This window comes from Papilio xuthus, unplaced genomic scaffold, assembly GCF_000836235.2.
Source record: "Papilio xuthus unplaced genomic scaffold, Pxut_1.1 DF827461.1, whole genome shotgun sequence".
NCBI lineage: Eukaryota > Metazoa > Arthropoda > Insecta > Lepidoptera > Papilionidae > Papilio > Papilio xuthus.
This window is the reverse complement of record NW_013531188.1, coordinates 2,879,266-2,891,402: the sequence shown is the minus strand read 5'-3', so window position 1 is coordinate 2,891,402 and position 12,137 is coordinate 2,879,266. Positions and strand designations below refer to the sequence as shown.

General features: G+C 32.3%; 2 protein-coding genes across 2 annotated transcripts; both read left to right on the top strand.

Annotated features, from left to right (window-relative positions):
- Positions 1-614: 614 nt before the first annotated feature.
- LOC106119343 (uncharacterized) lies at positions 615-6,247 on the top strand. The gene is made up of 3 exons (XM_013314260.1): positions 615-1,283; positions 3,143-3,164; positions 5,043-6,247. The coding sequence occupies exons 1-3, from the start codon at positions 1,122-1,124 to the stop codon at positions 5,174-5,176; spliced, it is 318 nt and encodes a 105-aa protein (XP_013169714.1). The 5' UTR covers positions 615-1,121; the 3' UTR covers positions 5,177-6,247.
- Positions 6,248-7,848: 1,601 nt separating this feature from the next.
- LOC106119434 (chromatin assembly factor 1 subunit A-B) lies at positions 7,849-12,086 on the top strand. The gene is made up of 6 exons (XM_013314408.1): positions 7,849-9,082; positions 9,283-9,550; positions 9,651-10,112; positions 10,656-10,834; positions 11,096-11,257; positions 11,486-12,086. The coding sequence occupies exons 1-6, from the start codon at positions 8,246-8,248 to the stop codon at positions 11,951-11,953; spliced, it is 2,376 nt and encodes a 791-aa protein (XP_013169862.1). The 5' UTR covers positions 7,849-8,245; the 3' UTR covers positions 11,954-12,086.
- Positions 12,087-12,137: the final 51 nt, after the last annotated feature.

The following is a 12,137-nucleotide window of genomic DNA, read 5'->3' as shown; positions in this document are numbered from 1 at the left end:
TTCAGTGGTCACAATTTAGAAAATAGTTTCCACAAATATTTTCCGATTTATAAAATCGATAGAAACCCATTATCATAAATACGGAAACGAAGGGTATGATAAATATGTCACCAAGGTGTTAAGTCTTGTTTGTTACCCTTGGTCAATCACAACACAATTTATTACGTATGCAGTTTGAAGGTGACTGATGTAAAATTTATACAAGGATAATATTTTGCTGCCTCGTAAATTATTTACGATGTCACCTTCGCAAATGTGACGTCTTGCGAAACAAAAGAGTCGTAATATAACTAACTACATGTTTTATTTATTGTCTTACCGTGGGTTTCTGACGCATAAATCTCTGTATAAAACATGTCGTCATCCCTGTCATTATCTTTGACAAAACAGAGATAACAGTATATTTTAAACGGAGGTTTCGGTCTCAGAAAACAAAGTGTATTTAGCGCGCATTTTAATAACGCTCGTTTTCAGAATTTCGCGTACCTACTTCTAGTAAAACGCGCGTTAAAATTCTTTTATTGTCGCGATTGGTTTATGGAATTTTCTAGAAACAGCCGTGGATTCGAAATTATTTAAATAACGTATCTGTAACAAATCTGATAATAACGAAGTAAAAATGTATCTTCATAATCTTGTTTGTAATCAAACAAAAAGTAGACGGGGGAAAAAAGCGTTTATGTGTGTAATTAGCTTTCTGTACACATCATAATTATGCCTATGAACCTATTCTAACTGAGTGGAGACCTCTCATCAGTAGTGATTATCGCTAATCTGTCAAACGTAGGCAGAAAATATTTTGCATCCGTCGGCGCATGACCGAGCCCCGACCGGGCGATGGTACGACGAGCGCCTCAGTTGCTCCCCCGCCATCAACCTTGATGCGCGTACTTACTAATAATTACTCTCTTAATCACTGACTTCACATTGATGACTGAAAATACGCCCAGAATAAATACGTAAACATCTAAATCTATTTCCTTGCTTACCAATCAACAATGGCGTAGCAACTGAAAATTTTTACGATATCAAATTTTTTGAATTATTTATTGTATTTCCAAAAAGTGACGTTAATTTGGATAAATTCAGTGATTTCATAAAAGTGTATAGAACATTTAACAATGATACAAGACAGTGAGGCGGCCGCGTTGGCGGAGCGGATAGAGGCGTTCAAAAGCGATCCAGAGAAATTGCAACAAGCGACGGAATTCGTGGAGCTGCTTATAAAACAAGCAGAGAAGGAAGCTGGACTTAAACAAAAAGAGAAAGACAGAAACAAATTTGTAAGTATCTATATTTTCCCAGTTTGGAAACCGAATGTACGGAAATGATAGGGCGGTAAGTGTTTGATGTCAAATGATACAATTTTAGATCGCAAGGACTCGCTTGTCACGAATAGAAACACTTTTATTTGATCGATACACGCATTTTCTTTTGTATGCATTTTCATGCTTTTAAATAGATGCATACAAGCTTGCTTTTAGAACTTAACTATATTCGATTCGGTCTCTCATGCAAGATAAATTCACCTATCATATAAAACGAAAAGTATTAGTTAAATAGCCACCAATATAAATACATAAATTTTAATTTAAACATAAGCTTACCCTCCGTCTGTGTGAATTAAAAAAATACTTAACTGGTAGCCTATGTGTACTTCCAGACTATGTTCTATATGTATGCCAAATTTCAGCGAGATCCATGCAGCAGTACTAGAGATACCCTCAAACATTCATCCAAAAATTCGCGTTTATAATATTAGTAAGATTATAGTAAGTTGTATAAGCACTGTTAAGCACAATTATTTTATATCTCGAATTCTCGCAAATCTAATACTACGAAAATAACAATAAATCTCATTTCGCCTCCTTACAAAAACGACATGATATTTTTAATACCACAACTTTACAGGAGAGCATTTTAAACATTGTAACGTTGTTAAATTCTAAAATATTGATAATGTCGTAAAACAATTAAATTATTGCGATGATTAATGTTTTTTCTGAAAATAAGCAAATCAAAATTGTATAAGGAATAAAAGTATATAAAGTTGTGATTTAAAAAAAACATCACGGAGTTCTTGTAAAGAGGCGTTTTGCATTATTGTAAATATTTCGGCAGAAACTCAATACAGTACAATTTATTACTAATGTCGATTTACAAAAAAAAATCACACAAAAAATTCTTCATATGAATACAAAGCTTTCTCGATAAGCAATGATTTTAATTTATTTTTAAATAACGGTTATGTTTACATTGTTTTATAATACGGTAATATTTATGATAATTTTGACAAGCCTATCAAAAGCTCAAAAGATTGTAAGGGTTAATCGGTACACGATATATTAACATGATAAAACCGTAGGCGGTGTTATGGAACTGGCACAAATTGCTTGATCGATAGCCGACATATAGCATCTGTTCTATACAATATCTAACACGTTTACTGCAACTAACTCGCCTAGGAAAATGTAAGAAAAAAATCATAGTGGCATGGAACGCGTTGAGTTTATATTTAGTTTTAACTTTTTTTTTATATCAAAAGGTGGCAAACGAGCGAGCGGCCACCTGAAATTGCTGAAATAGCGAAGTGACCGTTGCCCATAGACATACGCAATTGCATATGCGTTGCCTACCTTTAATCGACGGAGGAGAGAATGCACAGAAACAAAATACCTCCCATTTCCATGCATCCTCTCATCCGAATCCTTATAAAGAAAAGGATGGGAAGGGAAAGAGGACTAAATTAGGCCTCCGGGACGCACACTCATCAGACGAAACGCGGAATTGCTTCCACTTCACGTCTGTCTTCTGTGTGTTGTAACTGTATATTATTATATATACAATATAAATAATATTAAAGCTATTGTTTGTTTAATGTAAAATATTATTTGCATGAGTCGTTAGGTTAGATTTTTTTTTTGATGAAATTAAAATTAGCAAATTTATTCCGATACAAGAAGCATCGTGTGAGAATAATAATTTGATTGGTTCTTTAACTTTACTTGTAAAATGTAACATTTTTAAGTTGAAAAAAAGATTAATTTATAAGACAGTTCCTAGCAAGTTTTAATTTGAAGTTTAATATATTTCGATTTTTGCTATTTGATATTTTTTCACAATCATTTTTGTATTGTTACAGGAAGGGCATGATTCAGGAGTAGGTAAGTGATTTTGCAAACAAAGATAAACATGTTTTACGACAGTGGAAACACAGTTATACACCCACAGACATATGGTAACACTTAAAAAAAGACAAGGTGCATTTGAAAAACAAAAGTGTTCAAAATAAGGATTCTCAAAGTGTTCTCGTGTTTCGCAAACATATAGATAGTAATCATAATTAAAAAAGTTACTCATGTTCCTGATGAAAATCCTTCAAAACACTAATTCTACAAAAAGTTAGGATGCGTCCTGAATTAGGGACGCAAGAACAGAATTACAAATTCTAGGGCCTAGAATAATCTAACCTATAGTCTAGGGTACCGTCAAATATTCCGTCTCGTATTCTAAAATAAACACAAAATAACACAGGTTCAAAAAGATAACAGAGAACGAATGTTTGGTCAATGAAACTCCCCGTTAAGATTTTGCTGACAATTTAATAAAAGACGATCCACCGATGACGTAAAATGAGCGTCATTTAGGTTATCATGCTTCTGTTCTTAACGCTTTCTTCAAACGCTACTAATCCCGGTGTACATTTTTTCCAATGAGAAATCTTGAATTAGGGAATCGGGAAATGTATATTTAAAAAAAATAATACAATAAACGAATCAATAAGTTTGTCCTCCGTGATTATTAAATCTCTGTAAAATAACTGTACTGTAAATTATTAAATTATTTGGACAAATAAAAATAATAATAAACACTAAGAACATTTTTGTTACGCTAAATGTCACAGTTGTCCTTCATTAGCCTAATGGTTTCTTTACGTTATCTTAGTTATGTGTATCGCTATTCACATAAATATTTAACCTTAAAATAAATCTTGATAAAAAGCTACATAAAAAAAACAAAAAGGCACAGGAATATTTTACTCGAACAATTTTTCACTTTTAATTATCTGCACCTTTTAAATCATGACATAGCACTATTAAACAACCTTTATTTACCTTAATTATGAAATAAATGTTCTTAAGTTATTCACCGACATATAGACAGACTGAGAAATATAACAGATATTTTATTTAAAATCAGTGAAGTTAGATAAAGATAGAATTCCCCGCAACCTTTTTGTTACGTATCATAGCCTTTTATTAGCTGGCTGTGTAGGGCGCGACCCTAACGTATAAACTTTATGCAAATCGATAAGCAGACCCTTTGGGAAGCGCACTACGTAAAGTTTTAATAAACACGCTCTATTTTAGTTCTCAAGTCTATCAAAATATGTATATTTTCAACATCACAGAGCCCACAGTTGCTTTATTTCTAGACTCCAGTCAGAGTTAAACTTGAGTTTGTGTGACGCCGTGATAAAACACGTAGCAACTCTCTACAACTACAACCAGAGGAGTCTTAAGTGCGAGATGTATATTTCGTATCAATCCAAGATCAAAATATTTTTTATCATAGATAAATTGTTATTAAATTATATATTTGTTGGTAAGAGACGTAAATTATAAAAATATATATTTATGAGATTAAAGTTATTTTATTCACTTGTAATATTATATTTTTAAGCTAGTCTGAATACAAAATATTTAACAAGTAAATTATTACAGACATCTTGTAATCGACAAACTACTACGTGTGTAAATTTAGTAACAATGGCTTGTAGACTATTGCGAGTCTCTTGTCTATTCATGTAGGTTTATTTAAACTCTTATAAGGCTATTAATAAATTACTATAATTATATTCAACAAGATTCCTCTTGGATTTAACAAATAAGTTTTCCGTGAAAGACAACAATTTGGATAAGTAAATGTGCTTAACTAAAATTACTGTAATTAATAAAAAAACTCTGTTTAGTGACCATTTCTAGATGTGACATTTACATCACCTAATGGTCTCTAACATAAGTTTACTCATGTCTTTCCAGGTAACATAAGGCGACGACTGGGACGCGCGCGCGTATTCGTGGTGCGCGTGTTTGATGCGCTCTGCCATTGCACACAGACCGCCGCGGCTGCCGCGCGCACCACCGCTAGGAATAATCCTTTTAACAAACGCTAAGCTGATTCCACCACGCGTCAAACTTCGGTTCTATGTCTACCCTCTCCTACGACTTCCCCACTTCAAGTCTGATCTCTTTTAAACGTAACAAACTATGCTATCTTTTTATATGTGTTAGTATTGTTGATACTACATTGTATAATACGTAGTAATTTCGACATATATTAGTTTCGTTTGCGATGTATTTTTAAGTTTTCATCATAATACAATAGGCCCCTTTATACAATTGTCGCTGAATTTTTATCAAGGTTGTGAACCAGAAGAAAGTTCATTATAAAAATCTGTCACCGAAAGTTATTTTCTAATATTTTTTGTGTGAGGGCCTTTTGTATTGTGATAATTGTTTTTAATAATTACTGTTCTGGAAGAAATCAAACGTATTTAAAGGTCAGGGAAAATGAAATCATTTAAACAGATTGGTGAATGTAGTTTCGAGCTTAGAGTGTTTTTAGTACGGAAACAGGAAAAAGGAATTGGGAACAAAACTTTAACTGTATGAAAAGCATCAGTCGTTTACTATCAAACCAAATGTATTTTCAACCAATCTACCGTAGATAAAACCTCGCCATAAATTTACATTTGAACTATGAAGTAACACAAAAAGGTAAACTCCAGACTTTATTCATTTCTACGAAATCCTAAAGTTAAATCTATTGCGACAATATCTATAAAAATTACGCTGTTTATATTATCGCGAACAAATGCAGAATATTAGTACCAATCACGCATGGCTTACTTTATTAATGTCCCTTTGAATAGACCAAATCGACAACTGCTGGTGGTGCGGATAACGCATGCGCTAGACTCGGGCTTGATTGACCGACCTACCCCGCCTCGTCAGCCGGCTCGCCCGGTCATAACGTAGACAATTTATCAACAGCTAAAATTTCTTGAACAAATCACTTTATAGCGTAGATTTTATGTTTCTTAGATTATCGGAATATATAATTTATATATACCTTATTTTATTATTTAGATTAATTGTCTAATCGTATTTTCATGTTTCGATTTACAATACATGTACATACATAATAATGCTCTTCCAAATCATTCTATTTTAAAATCTGTCGTAATTGTAATCGGTGTGAAAACGCTTATAGTAAATAACTATATATATCCTATATGTAATGTAATAATAAATATACAAATTACTATTTAATGTTAGTAGTGATAAGTTTCACATTTATTTTTTTGACCGCACAAAATGCAACTTTTAAAGAAAAATTTTCTATTTCTACTTCTACTTTTATTTTGATAAACTTATTGAAAATAATCAAAGACGAGCTAATTTGAGTGGTCTTAGTAACTTGAACGCAGAAATCGATAAACATCTATAAAGAGATGGAATCTCGTTTCGAAACATCAATACACAAAAAAAAAATTCTTACTTGTTTATGGTCTTCTGCGCACAGATAATATACTCCAGTAAACTCGAACTGCGAGATGTATTGTGTTTTCGTAATGATTTTTTCACAACTTTATAAAGACCTATCTTCAATGAAAACGTGCAACATATCTTCAATATGTCTGATTTACAATGCTTTACGTAGTTACAACCACGATCTATAAATATCGTTCAATGTATTTATAGTAATATCTGTGTAATTTATACAACATTTCTAAGTATTTCGACTAATTAATTTTATATGATATTTACATACAAAAAATACTGCCCTGATGTATCTATACATACTTTCATTGAAATTAATTCACGATTAAGTAAAGATAATCTATAGGCTGGCAAGAGTTAACTGTATTTTATTGTTTTTTTTTTTAAGAAGGTGTTATAATTTTTTTCATTTAAGTCTCTAATATTTTTAATAAGGAAAAAATGTGTACATCGTCCAAAATTTAGTCCGTAATATAAATAAATACGAAAAGGTATAATCTGAAAACGAAATCTTATCTACAATGTTTTAGCTACTTTTATTTAAGACTTTTTATGCAAATGTAATTGTGGTAACCACCTTGTATTTCGTTTTCAACAAATTTCCATATAATTCATTAATAAGCGAGAGAATTTGTAATAAATGTTATTGTAAATAATTAAGAGCTATGAACATACTGTAGTTAGTTCGATGTTAAATGTGATATCCCGCCTGTACTTCAAATGTGATCCATCTTGAACTTCTTCTAAATAAAATAGTTTTCCGCATTCCCTTTTATTTATTAAGAAATACGTCACTTAAAATGTAACAATCGTTAAGAACCAAGATATCTACTATCTATCAACTAATGGAGTGCCTCCCTATCCTTTTCCTATCTTTTTTTATTGTGTGGGTGGTGTGGGTAAAAGGCAAGCCTCCCTTTCAGGGACCAGTAAAGATGCCTACAAATTGTAGATTCAAGCATTCATTAAAGTAGCTTAGAGTTTATATAAAATGTAAATAAAAGCATAAAATATAAAAGTGATTTTATAATCACTGGAATGAAAGAACTAGTCCAATAAAACAATCACGATGACAGATGCATAGTTTACTAGTAGGACTCGTTTTGGCAAAAAGCAATAGTGAAATATCAAATGATAAATACAAACGTAACGATTTAAAAAAATCTTTTTTACAAACGTTTATGGACGAATGACCAATCGATTTTTATGGTGGTATATTATTTGATGTAACATCACTAAAACGTCATGTTATGACGTCAGATTTGTCATTACATGCGTTCCGTTTCTATTCTGATTTCTTTTTCTACTTTTCCATAGAGATTTGAATTTGTATTAAAAAGTTTTACCATGAAAAGTAGAGATTAATTGTCGTACTTTTCTTGTGTATTTTCTAATACTTTTAAATTAATTACCCTTGGCAAAATTACGTTACTAACAATTAAAGGTTATAAGTTTGACCAATAATGGAACGGTAATGTTCACCAACACCAAACTCCCGCGTTTTATAAAGTCGCCTGTCAAAGTGTTTTGCATTATTATAGGACTGTGGATAATTTTGTAAGCTTTTATTGTATTGTGCCTTGAAATGTGATTATTTGTTATAACAGAATAGAGCTTTATTGTTGGTTATTTAAATTTTAACTAAAGTAGTAATTTAGTTATTATCTGCAATATATAAAATGAAAACTCCTAAGTCTCATGAAGCAGACGTAACACCTACAAAGAAAAAACTAAAACAGGCCAGGCTTCCATTTATGTTGTTAAGCGACGTCTCGCCTGCAACAGAAACTACCCAAACCAGAAAGAGAAAATTATCTGCCCCTGAAAGTGAGCCTGTCACAAAATTGGGTAAAGTAACAAAAGAAAACGACAAGATCGATGATTTGGTAGTTATTAGTGATGAGGACTGTAAAGATGAGACTAAGATACTTACAGAAGACAAAACACTTAATCCATATGTTAAATTGGTTGATAGTGCTCGGAAGAAAAAACAAATGTCGAAAACATTGAAGAAGAAAAAAAATGGCAAGGACTCGAAAAATGGTACAAATCCAGTTGAAACGAAAACTTCAGAGGATTTAGAACAATTAAATGGATCTGCATGTATGGAAATTGATAATAGTGATAATAATATTGAAATTCCTTCTGATGGTGAGTCTACGGATGTTTCATCCAAAAATAATGACATTAATGTGGTAAACGAAAAATGCAACATAGAAAATAATGAGGTTAAGGATATAGTAGATTGTCATAAGACTGATAAAGATGAAAAAATAGAAGATGGTGATTGTAATGAATCTAAAAACATAGATGAAGAATCTAATATAGTTACTCCCAAACGGAGCACACGGAATAGATCAAGAATTGAAAGTAAATTAGACACATCACAAACAAGTGTGTGTGATGTATCTGCACAATCAAATGCAACACCTCAAACACCTAGACAAACTCGGAATTCAATATCAAGCAGTACAGAACGCACTCCTAATAATTCGGCCATATTAACACCAAAACAGGTAAATTTATTTTATAATCTATGACAATTGAAAGTTAATAATCATTATATTATCAAATTTTTCTTTACTTTCACCTTCATGATACCTCAGACCATGTGGGGTTGGCATACCAAGTTTCCATACTGCAAATCTTTCTATTATTTGAAATGGATATGAAGAAATGTACTATTATTTCTAATATAATTAATCAATCTTTACAGCAAGTCCAGAAGAAGTTGGACTCAGCAAAAAAGAAAGAAAAAGAGAAACAAGATCGGGAGATGAAAAGACAACAGGAAAAAGAAGAAAGGGCTAAACAGAAGCAAGAAAAGGAGGAGCAAAAAAGGAAAGAGAGGGAAGAAAAAGAAGAGATGAAACGAAAAGAGAAGGAGGAGAAAGAAGAACAAAAGCGCAAAGAGAAAGAAGAGAAGGAAGAACTAAGACGAAAAGAAAAAGAAGAGAAAGAACGTCAAAAAGATTTAGAAAAACGTATGTGATACCATTCATAATTTATTTTGTTATTGTTGATGTTTAATTTTTTATTTTGTTATAAGACTTTAAATACAATTTACTGTTACAGAATTAAGAGAAGAGAGAGAAAAATTAAAGAAAAAAGAGAGAGAAGAAAAAGAAGAAATGCGTAGAAGGGAAAAAGAAGCAAGGGAAGAGGAAAAGAAAAAGAAACAAGAGGCTTTAGAGATAGAAAGACAAGAACAAGAACAAAAGAAAAAGAAAGCAGCTGAGGCTTTCGCAAATTTCTTTGTTCAGAAACAGAAAACTGAGAAAGACCAGCACACAATTGGTCCTGTTAGTATAAACAGTGTACTATCCAGTTTCACAATTAAAGCGGATATGAGGCTGGCGCCTACTACCAGGAATTACATAAGCGATGAACAAAAAGAGAATCTAGATAAATTTCTTGAAGGACAAAATGTACCAAGTAATAAATTGTATGTAAAGAGTTTAAAAGAAGGTTTAAACAAACCTATGTCTAGTGGAAAAACATGGCCGTTGAGTGATAAAGAAAATGATGATGATGTTATGATTGTGGGTTAGTAATGAATTTACTACTTTTTTAGCTACTTTTAATACTGACCGTTCCACCAACTCGCTTAACCAGTTTACTTTCATAGGAGTAATGGTATGCATATGAGCGTTGGTGGCTCAGTGGTCAAGCACTTGACTTGCAATCTGCAGGTCCTGGGTTCGAATCTCGCCATGTACCAATGTGTTTTTCGATTTCCGATTTATATATGTACATTTATCCGACGTTCTTACGGTGAAGGAAAACATTGTGATGCAACCTACACATATCTGAGAAGAAATTCAAAGATATGAGTGAAGTCAACCAACCCGGACTTGGCCAGCGTGGTTGACTATGGCCTAATCACCCTTAACTTAGGGTAGGCTCCAAGCCCCTCGGTGGGGACGTATAGTGAGCTGATGATGATGATGAATAGTATGCAACACATTCACTTTTGTTTTTGATATTGGCTATGCAATTCCAAAAATATGATATTTTTTGCTATTGTTTATATCTATCTTTTAAATAAAAGTTTCATTTTGTTTTTCATTAAAAAAAAAAATCTTTCAGAGGATGATTTACCACCCATAGATGATGCGAATGAAATATTATCTTGTGAAACATCTGCCCGTGAGAGACTTCGGCCAAAACTATTAAGTTTCCATGAAAACAGACGTCCACCATACTGGGGCACTTGGAGAAAACGGAGCACATTTGTTACACCTAGAAGACCTTTTCAACAGGATCAGGTATTTTTATTTAAATAAAAAAGTAATAGAATATGGCATGAATTTTATTGCAATTAAGTAACTGGCATAGATGCTTACACTTGCAAATATATAGAGTATTTAAAACCTTCATTTATTCCTTCTACAGCTCTATATTACAAGCAATATAAAACAGAGAATGTTATGTAAAACTGAACTTAGTCTATGTCCTAAGACTTTTCAAATTATTATTATATTCCAAATTAATTGATGGGCACCTTGTAACAACATGATTGTTTGCAGAAGCATGTAGACTATGAGGTAGACAGCGATGAGGAGTGGGAGGAGGAGCAGGAGGGGGAGAGTATCGACGGCAGTGCGGCTGGCAGCGATGACGAGCCTGATGCCGACGAATACGAAGTCGATAACGAGGTCTTCGTCCCGCATGGATACTTAAGTGACGAGGTAATTATCATTACTGGTGGTCGCCTATTGGTTGAAATTCGACTTCAAGTATTCTTTTTAATTTAAAACTAACCTGTTTTTTTAATTATGCACTTTGTCTCTATATTAGCTTTAAAGGCGACAAATTCATCCATTTGCGCAATTTCATGTTTTCAATAAAAACTAATAATAAAATTAATATTTTTTAGTTATTAATCTATTTCCACCAATTCTTTATTTATATTTTAGGAAGCCACAGTAGATGAAGACGATGTCCTATCTCTTTCGCCTGAAACGCAAAAAGCGAGACTGAAACATCTAGAAGATGAGTTTGAAAGTGAACTTAAAAAGCCTACGGAAAAGTTAAAACCAAGGATGTATGGATTATTATGGGAGACTGTTGAAGGAGAAAAACCAGAAAAATGTGTTGACGCGTTGTGGAGTTACTTTAAAAAGCTATCAATGATTATGAATGATCCAACTACATTGCTACGGCCATCACATGAACCTGAGGAAAATGATAAGAAAAAGATAAAAAAGAAAAAAAGCACATCGGATGTGGAACAAACACAACCAAATGCAGAAAAAAAGAAAAAGCCTAAACAAGAAAATAAAAACGTCAAAAGAGTTAAGCCAGAAGCAAAAAAGCCAGTCCAAGAATTGAAACAGACACAGCCAGGAATTAATACATTTTTAACTAAATTAAAATCTCCATAAAAAGTATTATGATTTTTATAATAAATACAATGATTACTTATTCTAAGTTTTTACACAGTTATTTATATATCGCTATAAAAAGCTCAACGGTAAATTATTATATAAACATCTAACAATTGTTTAACTGTACGTTGAAAAATAAACTTGATTTTATTTTAAAGTGTGATAATTTTTATTTTTAGGT